Source organism: Egretta garzetta, unplaced genomic scaffold (genome assembly GCF_000687185.1).
Source record: "Egretta garzetta isolate BGI_Z169 unplaced genomic scaffold, ASM68718v1 scaffold553, whole genome shotgun sequence".
In the NCBI taxonomy this organism is placed as follows: domain Eukaryota; kingdom Metazoa; phylum Chordata; class Aves; order Pelecaniformes; family Ardeidae; genus Egretta; species Egretta garzetta.
In genome coordinates, this window is record NW_009259328.1 from 3,407,132 (window position 1) to 3,427,221 (window position 20,090).

General features: G+C 40.9%; 1 protein-coding gene across 1 annotated transcript in view; it reads right to left on the reverse strand.

Moving 5' to 3' along the window:
- The window catches only part of IPPK (inositol-pentakisphosphate 2-kinase), a 53,043-nt gene that overhangs the window by 11,987 nt on the left and 20,966 nt on the right, over positions 1-20,090 (reverse strand). Inside the window, exons 2-3 of the mRNA XM_035892227.1 lie at positions 6,300-6,442; positions 288-383 (exon numbers count right to left, since the gene is read on the reverse strand). Coding sequence (XP_035748120.1) covers positions 288-383; positions 6,300-6,442 — 239 coding nt within the window. The remainder of the gene's footprint in view (positions 1-287; positions 384-6,299; positions 6,443-20,090) is intronic.

The following is a 20,090-nucleotide window of genomic DNA, read 5'->3' on the forward strand; positions in this document are numbered from 1 at the left end:
AAGTCACAGGAACCAGATTTCTCCCCTTGTTTCACAGTTAAGTATAAAAATATCTCTCACACACCTCTCGCCCTATGCAGTAGCGTGAAGTAGCTCAAACCACAGAAGACAACCCAATCACCTCATCAGCACAGAGCAGGATCTTTGTTCTGATCCAAACACTTTTTCTGTGGGCATATCTTGCTCGAGAAGATCTGCAAAACCTATTAATTCCTTAATTCCTTTTATTGGCTTTTACTCAGTGTTTACAGTGCATAAGCCATTTATTTTAAGAATAAAACATTTACCCCGTGGTGAACATAGTTCTCCCCGAAGAACTGCTTCATGACATGTTTTCCAAAGTCTACGATGTTTTGCAGATGATGTAGAATTTCCTCTGAAGTCTGGGAGACAGAAACATGGTAAATTAACGATGAAATAACAATAAACAACACTCAAGAATACATACACATACTAGCCAATGATTTAGGCTAAGTATCTCAGTTGCTCTACAGAGTTTAGTAGGTCAGTGCATGTTGAAATTAAACAGACACGTGAAATGTCCGCTTCATTTGTTTCCCTACTGCTGTCTGACAGGCTGGGATAACCAGGAAAACAGGCAGAAGAGATGAAAGGAAAAAGGACAGAGATTAAAAAGGTGGAAGAGGAGGATACTACTCAAGATCTAAGGTCTTTGACCATTATTCTTACAACAGCTCAAAGAACTGTAATAGTCAAGAGATGCACACCCTGCGTCTTACCAACAGGTGAAGTACAGGAGAGGGTTTGAGTGTTACAAAATATTTCACCTGGAAATTTGGAAGGGAACAGCCTCAAAGACTGAGCCACATGACAAACTCAGTATGAACAGGTATAGAATTTGCCAAATCCTGCCCCAGACAATGAAAAACCTTACGGTAATGTCATCTTCCATTAATTTTATGTATCTGTCTGTAAGGAAACACCAAAGTTCCACCAAAGGAAACATAAGACAAAAACGCCAAGCTAGACAGAAACGAAGCTAAATGAGCACTGGAAGCAGGGCAGTGACATTAGCGCCATCTGACTCTGGCAGACTCATTAAAGAGGTAGCAGAGCAGCTTTACAACAGTATTATCCCATTCCCAGCACTCCAGCCCGCTCTGCTTCTCTGCATTGTATTTTACGGTTACGACAGACAATCCCCATGCTCCTGCATCCTTTTGTAACACAAAGCTTTTCTGGAAAAACACTACTTTGCCTACTGCTGTATGCTATAAAGCACTGAACCATACAGATTTACTCTTGGGATTGAGTAACAGTGGAGAAGGAGAAAGTGCAACACTCATGTCAAAGTTAGACCATCAGAGAGGAAAAACAACAAGAGCAGGAGGGGGAAAAAAAATTAACAGAGAGAAAATAAAATGCTAGGAGGACAACACTCACATGACAAAGTCAAGCAAAAGGAGGAAAGACCACACCCAACACAAATTAAAAACTTTTATAGATAAGAGGAAGTTGTCACTAACCAAGCAGTCTTACTTTGTTCTATAATACCATCATAACAGGTTTTTTTTTTCCCCCACCTGGAAGGGTTTGTTACATAGCAGACTCACACAAGTCGCGTAGGGCTAAGGAAGATTTCTTTGCTTCCATAACACAGATCTGCTAAGATTACATACGGAGTTTAGCAGTCCTCTGCCAGCAGGATTAGTTTTCCAGACTGAAGCAGCGATAGACAATACTGCGATACACAGTAATGCTTTACAGAAAGAAAAGTCACCGCAGTAACACACGACTAGACACTTACTTCGGTAACGTACTGTACTACCTGCTGTTACTTCAGTATGCAGAGCACTAACCAAAAATCCCAACCCTTAGCAGCAAGTAGGAAAACCACAATTTTTCCGAAGCACTTGCACAGCATTTCCATCATTCTGTAAAGGCCAGGAGAGTGCTTTATTCTTTAAAACGCTTGGCATATTGTACGTGGAGTTGTTTCTCAGAATGGCTCTCCCTAAATCCTCTGAAGCAGGCCAAAATAAGCTTGGAGGCTCTTCACAACAGGCAGCCTTCCACTGCTCGAGTCTCAGCACAAAACACACGCTACGATGCCTGAGCAACTGTCTCAGTTGGAGTCATCTGTTCTAAAGAAGTGTATTTAAGAAAAAATAATTCATGAGCAACAAGATGAGCGGGGCCACCCACATGGGTATGCAAAGGGGTATCTGCAGCAGCATTGCTCAGTCTGCGCTTCCCCGTAAGGCCAGCGCCCCATCTAGTGCTGAGGATACCGAGGTCCATCAGAGGACCGCTGGCAGCCTGAGCTCCTTTGCCCCTCTCAGCCAGAGATCACCACGGGGTAAATCCCTGCTCCTCCACGCTCCCCCAAGGAGACTGCAAACATCCTGCATCCATCCATCCATCCCCCCACCCCCACCCCCACTTCATTTGTTCCAGGCTGGGGAAGAAGCTGTGGCTTTGCAGAGGGGAAATCCCCTGGCAATTTAAAATGTCAGTAGATACAGTAAGTATCTTCCTCACCTGATGAAGTGGGAAACTGCAATTCTGAGCACATACAACAGCAAAAACTTCACTTTAGATACAGATTTCTGCCCTGTTAGTGACAACGTAACCCTTTAACTTACACAAATTCTGAATGGTGAGAAGGAATGTTGCATCATCTCATACAGTAACAGAAATTCAGCTAATTCCCACTTACAGATCATTCTGAACTAGTTTGCTGATGTGTAGAGCACCCACAGGCTTTTTTATTTTTTTAACATATGTATGTAATGTATACATCTACCTATATTGGGAAATAAGCATTTTGAAAGATCAGGACATCCACTACTACTACAAGAAAAGACTCACCTGTTAAAAAGATCAATGCAACTTTAAAATTACAAATCAAGCTTATGACACCTGCTCACCTTCTTTTAAGAGCACATATATTTGATATACTCTAAACAAGGAAAAAAACCAAACCCAAAACAAAAGAACAACTGACAGGCTACCAGAGCATCACCAAAATACCAAGATGAAAAGCTGTTGAGGAACCCGTCATTACTGACAGCTCCTTTAGCAAAACACTAAAACTCATCAAATAGGTTCTATACAACAAAGAGGCAAAAAAATCATTCATAAATGATATATGAGAAGACTCATATACCACAATCAACAACATGCAACTAAAACCATTCCATGAGTCCTGACACTTGACTTGCTACTCAAGAAACACAAGCCCCAGAGTTACATTACTGATTATGAGTATTTTTCATTAAAACACTGAACTGTAACAATAAGATTCCAACCTGCAAGAACACCACCCTGTTTAACTACGAGATTACCTAGTCCCAAATTCACAACCAAACAGTATGAATACAAAGCAGCGTCCAGACTTCTTTACCTTTTCCAAAGGAGTTAAGCAGAAGAAACTGAGACACATTTGTCCACATCTGGACTTCAGCACACTGCTTTACTAGAAAAGATTTTGCTTCAACTGCTTCTTTCAGAGTTGTTTACGTTGGATGAGCTACTATGTCCTACACAGATATATAACACTTTATATCCTAACTCATCTTGCACTACTCAGGAACACAGATTACACCTAAAAAACATAAAAACATGTTCTGCTCTACAGCTGGCACATTGCTACATCCAAGTTTGTCCCAAAGCTCTGATTCTCCAGCCCTTGTTTACAGATCTAAAGATAAAATATTTAGTCCTCCATTCTGCTCCAAGAAAAACTGATCCTTTAAAAAAAAAAAAAACACTAATCACCAGAATAATTAAGCAGATTCAAATTACAGAATCTCCTATTTAGAGAGCAAAGCCCAAAAGAACCGTACATCACAAAGTCCCCACAATTACAATTCAAGACAAATACAGAATGCTGGAGCTGGCCACAAGCCAGCTCTCCTCTAAACTTCATAGAATCATGGAATCATTTAGGTTGGAAAAACCCTATAAGATCATCAAGTCCAACCATTACCCTAACCTCGCCATCCCATCACTAAACTAAGCACCTCGTCTACCCATCTTTTAGATACCTCCAGGGATGGGGACTCAACCACTTCCCTGGGCATCCCCTTCCAGTGCTTGACAGCTCTTTCAGTGAAAAAAATTTTCCTAATGTCCAATCTAAACCTGCCCTGGCACAACTTCAGACCATTTCCCCTTGTCCTATCACCTGTTACCAGGGAGAAGAGGCCGACCCCCACCTCGCTACAGCCTCCTTTCAGGTAGTTGTAGAGGGCGATAAGGTCTCCCCCTCAGCCTCCTCTTCTCCAGACAAAACAACCCCAGATCCCTCAGCCGCTCCTCGTAAGACTTGTGCTCCAGACCCCTCACCAGCTTTGTATGGAGCAGGGTTGTTTGCTCTTACAGTGCGCATTGATCAGTCCAGAGCAAGAACTTGAGAGCCACTGTTTAAAACAATTTCAGAGGTACGCTCTGGCACAGCATGTACCCACAAACAGCCTTCCTGCTCTAACGACAGTAAGAAGAGAAGCGTGTCTGTCTGGGGCGACTATGAAGGGAAGTTTTGCTAACGCTTTATAGAACGCAAACTCTCAGTGCTTCATCACCCACAGGAATACCTACTGCAATCCATCTCCGTGCTTGGAAGGATTCTGAGTAATTTTACTAATCTGATTATCCGGGGGCGGGGGGGAACCCAAACATTCAAGAACCTGAATAGTGTTCAAATGCTAACAGAACACCATGCCCAGGAGATATTTTTTTTCCCTGTGCTTCATTATCCCAATCCAAAAAACTACACGCATACCAAAGCAGCCCACAGAAGCATTATCAACTGCAGCGCTGCAGTGGGTAACTGTGAAAAGTCACTTCCTGGCTTCCTCTGCAAGTTCGTCAGACTTTGTCAATTTTTTAAAAAACAATTACTACGCAACAATCTCTTTGGACATAAAAACCCCAAACAAGCAAGCAAACAAAAAACCCAAAAAGAAAAAAGCTGATAGTGTTTTGTTTTCTTACATAAATGGCAATAGACTGACTTTTTACTTAAACTTGCGGTCTAGTTCTCCCTGCTGTATTAAAAATTGAGATAGGCACGGTTTTCCTTTCTTCCAGTCCACTGGGTTCTTCCCTGTTCCCATAGAAACTCTCAACATTATTATCCTGAACAACTACAGAAGCACAGGATACGTTTTTGAAATCCTGCCACTATAAGCAGATCAAAAACTTACCCAAATCACACTTTAGTTTCATCAGATTTTTTTTTCCAAGTAAAATAGTAGCAGAAAGGCCATCAAATGACTCGTACACACACTGTGTTCTTGGGTTTTACCTTCTCCTGCTTTCCTCTGATCTACTTTAGAAACGTCTCCTCTTCTGTCCCTCGTTCAACCAGACACATTTTGCATTCATCTTCCTGACTAAAAGCAAAACACCCTTCCTATATGTTTCTTTTTTCCTAAAATTAAGCACCCGCCCCCAGCTCTCAGTATAGCCTTAATGTTTTTTGTATTTCTTTCCCATCAGAACAGTCTGCCGCCGAACCCTACAACGCCGTGGTTCAGAAGCTGCCTTAACTCAAGCCATCCCCTGTATCTCTTGGGTAACAAACCCTGAAGGCTCCTCACCAGGTCGAGGAAACGGCAGAATTTGAAGCCCCTGCCTCTTGTGCTCTTTTTCTTTTCAGCAGTGTTGACACTGCACTTTTACCCTTCCACCTTTGATTTTTGACCATTTTTTCTCTCTGTTAAAGCAAATCTAAGGTAAATCACTTCAGTTCCTTCTCAAGCAGAAAAACCTACCACAGCCCAAGAAACTGGTAGACTGTGTCATGCCATGTTCTTTTTACAGCAGACAGCACCTAAAATCACTCCCTGACAAAGGCTATTCTGTGAATATTTCGTATTTTTGCCCAAACTCCATGGCTTCTCAGCTAATCAACAGCAGACCTTTATCATGACGCCAGTCCCATGATGTTCCTCTTTGGTCCCACCTAGCAACAGTCAGTAAAACTGTCATTTCTTCCTCAACATCACCCCACTTGCACGTTGACACGCAACGTTAGCACTTTCTCCATTGTCAGAGCTATCCTTGCAGAAAGCCGTACCTTCTACACACTGCACTCTTCCAATCTGTCCCTGAACAAAGGTCTCAGTATCAGCAGTCACATAATGTTAGTTGCGTAAGACCACCTCAAATTTCCTCCTGTTGCCAAAACTCTTGAAACACTGGCACATTTCAAAATGTCCCCTTGTTCTTACTCCTACCAGTCACAGCTCTTTCATAGGTTTCCTGTTTCTCTTCAGACTGGTTATCAGCTTACCTGGAGGCTTTTATCAACAACACATGCTCAATCTTACCTTATTCTGATTTGGGGGGGACTTCAAAAACCGCAGCACCACGCAGCGCTGAAAAAAGATAGGAAAGGATACAGTGTCGTTAGCATTTAAGGGCATCATATTTTCTGAACAGCACAATTGTCCGATTCCCCAATCTACCTCATCTGAGAAATTAAGGAGAAAAAAAAAAGAGAAGCAAAATAGGCATTTTTTAGATGGTTCTTTCACTCAATTTGAAATCAAATACATCAAGTATAACAAGGGAAATAGTCCCTCAGCTTATAGCCCTGGTCAGAAAATCTGGTAAAACACAGCACCAAACAAACAAGCGGAAAAACACCCTATAATTTTTGCACCAAAGATCTTTGGGGGGGAAAGAAAAAAAGAAAGGAAGACCCACTTCAGTATCTTCCGCTTACAGCATCAGCACAGCATTACAAAACACTAAGGAGATACTTCTCAGTTACCAGCAGCAGCTACACAGCTCTAGTTATAAACCTGCTAAACTAAACCCTGCTACTTCTAAACTTCAAAAAAGTAAACATGTAACACTGGGACAAATGCAGCACGTTTCCTAATATTTTACCTTAAAAAAAAAAAAAATAATCAAATTTTTGTTGTTTTTACCATTTCTATCGAATTTTGTAACAATTCAAGAACCTTCATATTTTCAAAATACACAAATTCTAAAAACATCCTCAGCTTTTTTTTTTTTTAAAAGTTCAGATAAAAATGCTTTTTAAATGTCCTTTCTCCTTAAGCCTTTTAACAGAGTCTCTTCCCTCAGAAGTCACCTGAAGTATCTTTCAGTAAAACCTGACTGAAATTAACCATTGTACTTGGGAAATATACTTTTATATTAAAACAAATTTTGACATAGTATTAAGGAAACTGCAGCCTCACTAGGAAAGGCAAGACACAACCTTGCCTCAGATTAGTCAGTCTAAATATCTGATCTTCAAGGTGTTTACTCCCACTGATGTATTTGGGCCTACCCAGATAAGATACGGATAAAACCAATCGGGCACCACAGTAGACAAGAGACAAACAGCTGTTTTCTAGAGTTACCTCTTAGTCACTTGCCATCTCCGTTCGGACCTTTCCTAGGCACACCGAAACGACTATGTTCCATTTAAAGCACCAAAAAAGTACCAACACTCAGATTCCCTGACAAAGGTAATGCAGACAAAATGTCATAGTTACACTTCAGGTTTACATAATCTAAGCTTTTTCCCCTACCAAACGACTCGCCGTTAAAAAACCTCCCATAGCGCACAGCACCAGATATATTCCATGTTTCAGGGCTGAAAGCTGCCTCTGGACAGCGCTGAGTGGGAGCGCACTGCAGTTTAATTACTAACACATCAAGAAAGAGGAGGAGGAGAGAAGCAAAACAGATGAGAGTGTGTAATCCAAAATACTAACAAAACGAGATCCAGATTCAGACATTGCCAGTGAAACCCAGGAACAGCCCTTTCCATATCTAGAAAGTCTCAGGCCAGCATAAATCTCATCATTCACCTACACCTGGAAAGCACTCCCAAGTAAAAGGATACTTTGCTGAATTTTGATTCTACTTGTCCTGCCAGATCTAAACAGCAATGAATGGAAAAACTGAACTCTGATTATAACCCCCCAGATTTGACAAGCTTGCTGGGCAACACTTACTCTTTTTCTCCCCTTATGAACCACAGGTGGGTAAACAGAGCCCAGGTCTGATAAGCCCATATGCTCCGTGCATGCAGGATGTTAATTTCACACTATTTCAGCTGTTTGGATCCCCTGCTTTAAATATTCATTAAAAACTGGATCAGTGATGGAGTGACCTGACCGTCACTTCTCATCAATTCAGTAACTTGATTCTGTAGTATTTCAGGGGCATTGTAGATGTTGATCTATGAATCAGCTCCCAGCCAGCAAAGCTTCCAGCCACCACTCTGGAAAATCCCATTGCTCTCGCAGGACTCACTACAGTATTTTTTCATTACCAAATCATTTCTAAAGAGGCATGCTGGGATAAAATGACCACAACGACATATGGCTAAAGAACACCACACTGCTTCTCTAAAGACGTCAAAAAGCTCAGCCAAAACTTTTCAGTGACAGATGAACTTCAGCCAGTCAGCCCGCACTGTGCCTTAGCAAAGGCTATTAGATGATCGGAGTGGGGAAAAAAAACAACCCAACCCAACCCCCCCTACCCCACACACACCCCCAACCAAAAACCAAGCCACTTTTTTCTTTTTTGGGGAGAAGTTTTCAGCTAGATCCATGCCTTTGTGCAATTCCACACACAGGTACACAAATACACTGCCACAGTACAAAGGTTGACCCATCAGATGTCCAAGATGCCAACTGCTTCAGAACTATTACCACTGAAAATGCTGGTCCACACTTTTCATGCTATTGCATTACAGATTCACTTGACTGATTCTTTACTTGGAAATATTGTGGGTGGTTGTTACCATGAGGCTTTCTGTTAGTTATCTTAAATGCCTTCAGGTTTTTTATATATATATATTTACAGATTGAACATCAAAGATGTAACGTGCTTATCTGCATGCAAAAGAACGGCCCAAATCCAGAACAGAACAGATTTCTTAAGAGGTTGTCCCTACTCCTGCACACTTTGAGGATCAGATCAATTAGATCCTAATGCTCGCTAAATGTCATTCTCTACATCCACCTCTGTAAGCCCTTCCACTGCTTAACACCACTACCATCAGTGCCCTATTACCATCAAAGCATTCAGTTAATCAGATAATAGTCCCATACAGACAAAAAGATGAAAAAAAACAGGCTGCAAAATCAAGCAGAGGGGGGAAAAAAACAAACCAATGCAAATGCACAGAGGTAGACAAATGTAACGCATGAAACATTAAGAGGCTCCCCATCTTTTGAAGAAGCAAGACCAGCTAGAAAAACAGTGAATTCAAAGGAAGAATTCTGCCTACAATTTTTTTTTTAAAATCAGCAGTCCTGTCTTTGCAAGTATGTTCAGTGTCCAGTCAGTGACAAAAGACTAAAAAAAAAATTTTAAAAGGCCATCAGAATATCAAACATGACTACTCTTACTCTCCAAATACAGAATTTAAGCACGACTCTCACATGACAGCACAGCAGTCTGATAACAGATAACAAACAACATTCTTGCTGGTGCCCCGGACCATACCAGGGCTACAACAAAAAACATTTCCAATTGTTACAGAAAACTCAAAACAAATGATAGCAACAAGGATACCAAAAATTCTGACTCCTCAAAACACATCCACAATCGCCCATCTACCGAGATGACGTTACCGGGAGCCCATGTTCTGGAGCACTATCTCAAGCCACAGGGCGTTGAGACTCCAACCTTAAGCATAAGGTCCCACCCAGGCAGGCAAACACTTCTTTAGCACCCTATTTCAAAACAATTGTTTGGTTAAATCATAACTGGAAGTTAATGGTTGCCAATAAAAAGAGAAGAAGCTGTGGAAGGGACTGTGAAAACAGACTCAAAGAAGTTACGGGCATCAGGGAAACACACAGATGCATACACACAACTCTCGTCCTAACATGTCTTGGGGAAAAAAGTAGTTTGCTGGTCTTAGTCCCCGCAAGGGTTATCTGCAAGGATTTTTCTTCTCCAAAGCAGTTACTACAGCTTTTATTTTAAATTTTACTTAGTGAAATCAGAAATCAAAGTAATCCTTGGTAGTTAGGCCAAAATATGACTGGCATCAATCCAGGTACTTTGGATTAGGCAGTAGCATTATAAAACCAGGATAAAAGCTTACATTTATTTCTTTACAGCTTGATGTTGAATATTGGCCTTACATTTTCCCCAAATGTCTTCTCAACTTCATTATCCTAAGATCACACTACCATGCAGGCCTCCTGAACTGCAGAGTTTTCACAAGTTAAACACAATTGGAGCACACCTATAATCTTGATATTCCCCTTCAGGAAAAAAAAAAACAAAACACCAACAAAAAAACAACCCGAACACCTCAGTTTGCATCACTGAAGTTTTTTTTCAAGTTTCTGTCTCTTGCTACATTATTAACAGAATCTGTACAAGACCTGGTGCCAGTGAAAGAAATAGGAAAGTTTGTGTACAAACAAGCTCAAATACTGGTAAAATGGTTTAGAAGTACAGAAAGATGTGTATTTTCCTTCTGTCACCACCTCAGCTCACACAGTTTTAAAATAAGCTGTGTGAAAATATGAAGAATTAGCCTGTCCAAACAGAAAACCTGGGAAACCTCACTTCAGCTTCTGCTTTTCCAAGTAAGCAGGTTCACATCATTTGTCATGACTCTACTGTTAGTCTAAGCAGCATGCATTAAGTGTTTTTGTCTAGAGGCAAAGCATTACTCTGACAGCTTGTTCTGCAACTGCCCAGTGTAACTACAACAGATGCTCATCTACGTGATTACCAACCTGTGCTCACATACGCAAGATCTACTGGTAGAAACCAAGGATATTTGGGAGATAACTCTAAGTCCCCAAAGGAAATCCACCCCTCTTCCCACTCCCCTCATCTCCCTCACTCCACACGGTCTCATAAATTGTGGTATTTAAAAACTCACCGGTATTTTTGTAAGCTCCAATTGTAAACAATGTGGGGGAAAACACTCAAAGATTGGTAACAAATCTTTGCCTACATTTACTATTCATTGCAACCAATTACACACACCACCACAAACTCCTGCCTAAGGAGATGAATATATGAAGCCAACTACTTTCAGAGAGAATGGTGCCTGAGTAGGCTCTTGAGTTTCTTTATACAGTAAAAAAATGGATGTTTAATTTGTTGTCTTTTGCTGAACCTAAAGAGCTCCCAAGGACTTCCTGCACACAGCTTTATGTATGGCAAACCTCCCACCACCATTGTAGTTATGCCATGCAACCTAATCATAGTGATTTACGACAGTGTACAGCAATGACACCTACAAAAAGTGCATTCTGTCTAAATTTCAATCAAAGGGAGGGAGAGAGGTTAAATTACACTAAACTGCTCTTCAACCCCTACTTGAACACTGTGATATGCAAATACTAATTAATGACCGTTCCAATGGTACTAAATATGAACTATGAAACACTTTGCTGATATTAAGCTACTTCTGCAGTAGCGCATTGGAGCTGCAATGCAGTATGTGCCAACTAGAAAAAATATTATTCTGACATTTTCTATTCCAAATTTAATTCTACAACCCCTTCAATTCCAATCCTAGCTTGAGGGACTGAAACAGAAAACAGTGGTTTTCTATGTAGAAAATCTCATTTCTGGGAAGGAGGCAAGTGGACACAGAGATGTCATCTTCACATCCCAGTAAAGACAGCTCTCTGGAGGAGAGTTCCCTCTTCTGAGAACTAATGAAACTCAGTGAAAACATGCCTACTATGTCGCCCAGGCACTTCAGTCAAAGCTTACCTTGATGATATTCGACACAAGACATTTTTAAAGTCTCTTCATCAGGATGTCAGAGTACTGGGCAATGTTGAGATGCGGGAGATGGAAACAAACTAAGCACTGGAAAATTCTGCAGCTTTTGAATGAAGCACATGTAGTAATATCGTATACAAGTGTTGTTTTCCAACACATTTTTTTTCTGTATGAGGTGGATAAGATCACCCAAAACAAAGTGAGGAAAGCTACATTTCCTGCCAGTAGAGAGGAAGTTTAGCAATTGCTCACAGTGCAAAGAAGCATTCAAAAATCAGAACAATACTCTTTTATTTAGCATAGGAGTCCCTTAAGAACAATCTTTTTATTTCTTTGCATGAATAAAGAATTTCTGGCACAGCACCTGGCTTGACACCATTCAATATCTTAAACCATTATTTGGAAGCAAACACCACCACGATACTTGTTTTCTTTAGCAAAGAGCTCACAGCTTGCAATCAGACTTCAGGTATTCATTCCACTTTTTTCTTGTTTGCGTACGATCTGGATTCCCATGATAGTGAAGCACTAACTCAGGTTTCACTTTATAGCTGAGCTTTGTATAACCTTGCAATTTGCAGATGGTACCAATTCCAAGGGAGTTTTACGACTGCGCTGGCTGTGACTGAGAAGGAAATTGTCTGCCCTTCAGTTAAGCCACCTAATGGCAGTACCTGAAATGATACCAAGTGATACGCCCATGGGTACTGGCTGGAAACACAGAGAGAGAACAGAATTAATAAACCCTACCCGACACCCTAGCTGTTAAAAACAAGCAAGAAGAAAATCTGGTCTTTAACATCTAACAGGGTATCAAACACCTCACCCATCTGTCAAACAGGTGAGTTACACCAACAAGAACATGGAAAGGCGTCCTGGGCTTCCTTCCTTTAAACCGCTCTGAACCTCCACCTATCAGCAACATACGCCCTCCAGTAAGAAGCTGCCTAGTCAGCCTCTGTTATGTTGGGGAAACAAGGCGTTTCAGGAAAATATTAATTAATGTATTAATAGGGAGGGGAGGAAATAAAAAAAGTCAAAACACAGTAAGAGGGATTAGAATGAAGTTAAGTAATGAAATGGAGAATTTGAACAGCTAGAAGAAACCTAAGCAAGGTTCCTGGGCAACTGTTGAGTCGAATGCAGTGTCTCTGTTCCTTCCCGAGCAAAACCAGGAAGTCAGAGCTCCAGTTATTGCATATCTCAGAAATAATACACCGAGGCAAAGAAAACACCCACAGAAAGGTTGGCAGGAAGGAAAGAACCAAAGGAGTGAATAAAAAATGGCATTAGATGGACCACTCTTACATTGCTTATGGGTCAAGCCAAGTTACTTCCACCAAAGGAACCAATCTACCACTGCTGTCAGCAGACAGAAGACACATGTGCAGCATGCAAAAGGCAAGTGTAGCCTTCTGAACCCCACCATCACTGCATTTATCAAACACTTAGACCAAAAAAATGCTTTTTAGAGAATGACTTGATCTTATCAACTGCAAAAAGAAACTCATTCAAGTTTGAGCTAGCACAGAACCCAAACAGAAAAAACAAGACCATTTTTAATCAAAGCCAACTACCTCCTGAGCTTGACTGCAAAACTGGGATTGCATATAGCCTTCAGCATTCTCAAAAGTCACTCAAAAGAAGAAGAAAAGAAAAACCCTAACAGGCATAAAGCAGTTTGAATTTCCAAGGAAAGTCACCAGAGGAAGTCTCCTCCGGCACTCTATTATCAGTAAAAGATGATGACACCTCTAAAAAAAAGTATTCTGGGGGAGGAGAGCAGTGCTATTGCTGCTACAGTTGAAGTATCACTGTCGTACGACATTAGAGTACTAGACCCAAGATTCGCAGTGTTTCTGTCTCCTTCCACACACATGCTGCGTTTTCCCATCTGCATCCACAGAACCTAAGCCACTAATATGATAAGAAATGTTTTAATTGCTGCCTTTCTGCTCTTTCTCTTCTCTTCATTCAGCCCTGCTACCCAGTACCACCTTCCCTTTCACTTTGTGGAAGATACTACCACACTGCACTGCATTCAGAGCATCCTTTCAGTGCAGAAACCTGGTAAAGCCAAGGAAAAAGTAAATTTAACTATGCTAGTGCAATATGGAATTGAAATCCCAGTATGTTGATTCAAGCTGCTGACTTTTTTGGGGGGGTCAAAAAAAGCTTTGCAGCTAATCCACAGAACGGGAAGTGCTTCCAACTTTTAATTCTTCGTTTATAGTAAGAGCTTTGTAGATTGTACTCAAGTAGAGTTAGTCCAATTAGTCATGGCATCTACAGTCACAGTCATACCAGTTTAGCCAAAGAACCAAATACAAACAAATCCAAAACTGTCTTCCTTTTTTTCCAGTGACCTTAGATGTGTATTAACATATGCTAACAAAGGGTAATGCAAGGAAACACACAGTTTCATACAGGTGCCACAAAGGGTCCTGAATTCCAACTCAACCTGGCAATTACTTCCTGTCCCTAAAAACTTAATTGTTGTTTACAGCAAGGCAGACATCTCTTCCTTTCTTTTCCACTGATAACACACCTGGATCACATACTTGGCTTTTCAGCTGGTTGTTATAGCTGCTTGCTTCAGTAAATTTGGGCAGAAGCTCCTCTAGTTATTTACAGTAAACAAACAAACAAACAAACAGCAATTACAACTAGGAAAGAAGGAACAAAGCACTATATTATGTTTAGTCAATCTGTTTTCTTGTCCTTTTTCTAAGTAGGCAAAGGGTGTGCAGGTGCAGCTTTTTTGCTAGACAATGTTTAGATAGACAACCCCCCAAAAGAACACGATGATGCAGAAACCAGGTCAAAGAAATGCCCTACAAACTAGCACAACAGCAGAAGAGGTTTCAATGGCCCTTAACTCCTGTTAAAGTTCATGCTGGAATCTCGGTCCAACTCATTCACATAGAATTTTCTGGAGAAAGCAAACAAAACAGAACCAGACAAAAAACTCCCCCCTATGTTACATCACATAGCCTTGGTGATCTGTTGCATACACCCAGAGCACAAAACCCATGAGAAATTAGCATTGGTTTGGAATTTAAGTAGAAGAGTCTACTCAAGGATACAAAAATGTTTAAGTTCAAGTCTTACCAAAATGATGTCTTTCCCATTAGTCAGAATTCAATAAATGCAAGTTGCATCTTACCTTTTCTGATAATTTCTCACTGTGAAAGAACCAAGACACTGTAACTTGGCCATGTTTTAAATCAGAGCAATATTCAGAGAAGGCCATTGTTAATAAGCTACTGTATTTGTACTCGCAAGGAACAGCAACTAGTTTTTCAGTATTTTTGCCCTACCTTAAGACTCTTTAACTCAGCAATCAGCAGTCTGTTCTCTACTTCCTTGAAGTCAAGACATTCATAGATGTTAATTCGCTATTCCACAGACAAAAAAAACCCAAACAGAACACAACTGAACAAAAAAACAGAATGCAAATGAACAAAATCCGCTTTATAGTCAGGGATCTGGAATTTCTCAGGAACGACTTGGAAGTTTTGGGGGCAATACTTTACTTACACTAATTTCAACAGGACAAAGCAGATTCAGCAAACTCCACACAGAAAAACAATGGAAAAAGAAACAGGACACGCAGGTTTTTGAACTCATTCAAAATGATATAATCAGAAAAAGTGCCTTAAGAAGATTCTCTCAGCAAGACAGCAATTAATGATCAGCATCACTCCCTTTCTGCTAAACAAGACCAAATAGAAAAGCTGCAGCTAGCTAGTAATTCTGACCATAAGCTTTTCACTTTTTCAGCAAAACCCCCTGTGTCTAAACATACAAACTTCTTAATGGCCCAACCACCCGACAGAAAACTATTTTATATTGCAAAAGCACTATTAGGAACAATTACCTAGCCTGTTCTGACACAAAGCACCCCCTCATAGGTAGAATTATTTTATCCAAAACCAAATCCGTCTCCCCCATATGCAGGAAGTGTCTTTCTGCACACACTTTGCAGCCATCATAACACAGCTGCCAGCAGAAGCAGCTACAGGTATAGTAAAATCAAAGACTGCTGTTAAAAAGCAAGATTGTCCTTTCTCCTAACACCCTCTGCTCTCCACAGTCCCCTACAAAGCCAGAGCAAGGATCAGGAAGGACGCTTGCGAAAGCAGCGCCATGATGTCCTCCATCTTTACCCATATGGCTCAAAGCAGGGAAAAGAAAAAAAAAGAAAAGAATCAGAGCCAGATATTATTCACTTACTACAGGCACCGAACTTTGGGAATCTTCTGCAAGTTTGATTATCGGACTTGACTCCCTCCCCCCATCTCCTTAGCTCTGCCTCATTTACCTTTTCCATCTACCCTCCCTCCCCCTCTTCTGTTTCACAAGCTTACACACTCTCTGGAGATGGTTTATACATTTACTAATTAAGCCCCATACCAAAACCCAAAAGTATCTGCTAGAGCTGCAAGCTCTCCAAGACAAGGAGATTATTACTAATAATCAAGGCATCTGAAGATACAAACCACAACCTTTTGCAAGCACATGCCAAGGTTCCTCTAGACCATCTCATTGAATAAAAACAAGCTGGGGAAAAAACCCTCCTCTTTTCTTGTACCACCTCCCAATAGTCACCCTGACACAGAAGCTTAATCTTCAAACGTATTTTAAAATGAAGCATTTGGTTACCATAATATCCCAACATGCAAAAAATAAAAATAAGCAGAAACCAACCACAGTGATGCACAGGAGGAACATAGATACTTAATCTCATAAAGCAAAAACTGGAAATTGCAACTGGATGTGTTTCAACAGTGAAAGGAAATACAAGTCATTATTTCTAGAGTTTCTTACATTACTTTCTAGAAACATCTCCTGAAGCCTTTTGAAATTAAGTGTTAAATGTCTCTGTAAGAGCAAACAGATGATTAAAACACAGAATGACAAAGGAGGATTTCCAGCTCCTTCCTCAAAAACTAGGTATCTCCACTTTAGAAAGAGTCAACAGCTCCAAGAAGGTAACTGTTCTACAGCAGCTCCTCTGAACCCTCTCCACTGCTCACAAGTAGAGGGGAGGGGGGACAGCGTGATTTAGCCCTCTTTTTAAATCAGAAGCCAAATTGCACGTGGAAGGAGCGACGCAATAAAAATGCAAGGGAGTGAGAAGCATCCCTTCAAAACCACCTGGCTGGCTGTGATGGTGCTTGGTTTGGGTTTTGTAGAGCTATGTCTATACTGCAGCATTTTATGGATCTCTGAGAAGGCAACTAGAACAAGCAACCAGACAATTCACTGGATGGTGTGAAGGGTGGCAACTAAGTTATTTGAAAAAGATACTGTGATTCAATCAAATATTCAAAATTGCAACCTATGGGCAAGGATCATACAGACACTGCCTGAATGAACTTGCAGCTTTTGCGTACTTCAGACTGATCTTTCTGACTGACTCAGGTGCTGTCTTCAGGTACTAGAGTTGCCAGTTGTATTTCTCACTAAAATTAACGAGGTAGGAAAGCTGTCTTTGTTCATTAGCTAGTAGAAGCATTTCAGCAGGCTGCAAGACTATATAAAGGCTTTTTGACCACAATTCAGTTTCATTTTGGATTAATTTAATCACAGCTGCAATAAAAAAACCAACAGGAAAAGCTTTATCAGAGTAATTTGTACCATAATATTGCATGTCTTCCAGAATTTTAGATTCATCAGAACTGAAACTTTAAAAAGCCATGAAAGCAGAAGTTTGAATGTGCACCAAGCAAGTAGGCAGCTCCAGAGGCAACAACGGTAACTGGAAATGCTTGGCAGGCATTCCACCTTTACTCCACCTATCAGCTCACTTTCTAAATGCTGGAGAACTAATTAAAGTAACTCTGTAAAGCTATCACTGTAAGAAGAGACAAGCTGACTAGACCATGCCCTGCCTAAGCCCTCTCTGCTTAACTGCACGAGTAAGGAACAGAGATGCACTTGCAGTGATTTCAGCCACTCGTTTCCGTACGGCATTCCGAAGGAGCGCAGGGAGACTGTAGTCACTGTCACATTCTGCAGGATTAATAACCAGTAAGAGGAAACAACGCATCAAGCAGTACTTTACAGCACTTTCACCTAAACAACAGAGCGTGTTCCACAGAATGCCAGTGGCTGTCTGTCAGACAAACCTTTGTCTATATACCACCATTCAAAGGCACTGGAAAAAACAGTTGTGTGTTGCCTGCGTCAAGGGCTTATCAGCTCATCGCTAGCAGTGCTATTAGTTGGGCATGTGACTTTTCTATGACCAAGTTTTTAATTTTGGTACTGTACTAACTGGATTAACAGTGTGTTAAATTCATGTCTTAAAGGGAAAGATACAAAGAACAGAGCAAACCAAAGAAATAAGCATAGCCTTAAACACAGGGGAGCACTGTGAACTGATTGAGGCACAGCCTGTTCCTCTTACTCCTCACCCCCAGTCCCACCACATTCCACACCACCAAGAACAAGAGCGTCCACCCAGGCTGCCTGCTCACCCCAGCCCAAACACCCTGTGCTTGACACACAAGCTTGCACAGTACCTGTTACCAGTGCTTCAAAGAGCAGTCCAGAAGGCAGGAGTTGAAAGAAAAGTGCCTGGATCTTACTTCATAAAGGACAAGGAAGCTCATGCTTTCTCTCCAGGAGAACAGGGAATTTTTTTTATTGTGTTTTGTTTTTTTTTTTTTTTTTTTTTAAACTTCTCAGATCTTCCAGAAGCAGCAAGAAGAGAGGTTCAGACCTACAGAGATAGGGACAAGCTTCCTCCCCACATTCCAAAATACAACTACGAATCAAAAGGTAGAACATGGAAACAACAAGCACACACAGTTCCACCCAGGCACTTGTCTCTGAGCATCCATTCACATCTCCCTTGCCACAACTAAATTGCTGTCCCTCCCACTAGCAGTTATACACAAAAAATACAAACTGAAGAGATACAGAATGAAGCAAGGACAGTTAAAATGAAACTCACTGTCTTAGTTATGCTGCTGTTCTGTTCACGCAAACCCAAGAATGACTTGACATCAGATTACAAGAATGATGATTAATCATGCAATTACGTCCTGTTCGTAAGAGGCACAAAGTAACAATTAGCACTGAAACAGGATTTTATACGCTTCAGCTTTACAAGAGCTCGTTATCAGTAGACACAAAGCTGTAAGACAGAAGCTTTGCTGATTCAAAGCTCTCTATAAAGGAAAAAATCACATCTATTTCACTTTCACTCTTTCTCAAAGTCTTAGCATCTTACTAAAAAGAGAACTGACACACTCAGCAACTATTCTGAATTTCTGGCAGACCTCCTCACCTTCCAGGTCTTTAAAGAGATCACAGTTACATCACTATTAATCCACTATGCATTCTCATCCCTATCACTTAGCAACTGAGTATTTTTTAAACTGCCTTTTTCAAAGCTTAACATTTAGACAGGAAACAAAATCACGTGCTTTCTTCTTGTAGCAAAAATATCTTTTAAAAAATATTTTATATAAAGGAAGAGAAGGAAGACACAAGAGCCATAGAAGTGCCCCTCCTAAAGCTGGCAAAACACTGTAAGACTTCCAGCATTTTCTTAGAGCTGATAGTTGTTAACATTTGTTTTGTCTAGTTTATGCTTATGATCCAAAAAATGAACATCAAAAGAATCCAGTATTTTCAGTCATTCATTTAGATTTCCCATATAAACCCTACACTTCGGCTTTACAGGTTCTAGATCTATCAAGAACATTCTTTGGCAAATCCATACCAGAATTTAAACTGAAATACAAATAAGTTTTTTAAGGCAAAAAATAGCCACAAGTACTTTTTAGAAAAAGAATAAACTCTTTAAGGGACACGCATCCCAACATGTTAACTAAATGACACCCATACAAGTGGGGCAAGAATACAGCAACAGCAGCCAAATGAACACATGCTTTTTAAACTGACATACAATCTGCTTGATGGGATTTAGCTTCATTTAATCGTTACCACTCACCAAAATGCTAAGTCTATTTTACTACTTTTTTTTTTAATTTAAAAAACACCCAATCAACCCCCCCCGAGGGTAAATCGAAGCAGAGGGATGAAATGACTGGTCCACAGAGGTCTACAGCCAAGCCAGAAACCGAAGTTATATTCTGGAGTCCCACTTCAGCACTGCAGCAAGCATTCAAACTCTGGTACAGAAACAGAGTCGGCGAGAAAAGGAAAAAGGTTCCTTCTCCGGATCCCCTTCTTCTGCCACACTTACCCACAGCCGGGCATTGTGACAGAAAAAGGACATTTTTCGTACTTTTCCTCACAGCTCCCGCTTCCGGACGGCAGCTGTCCAGTCACCAGCTGCTTGCCCTCCCACCGCAAGCCGTAAGGCAGCCCCGTGGCGAGCGCCTGCTCACCTCCCCCCCCCG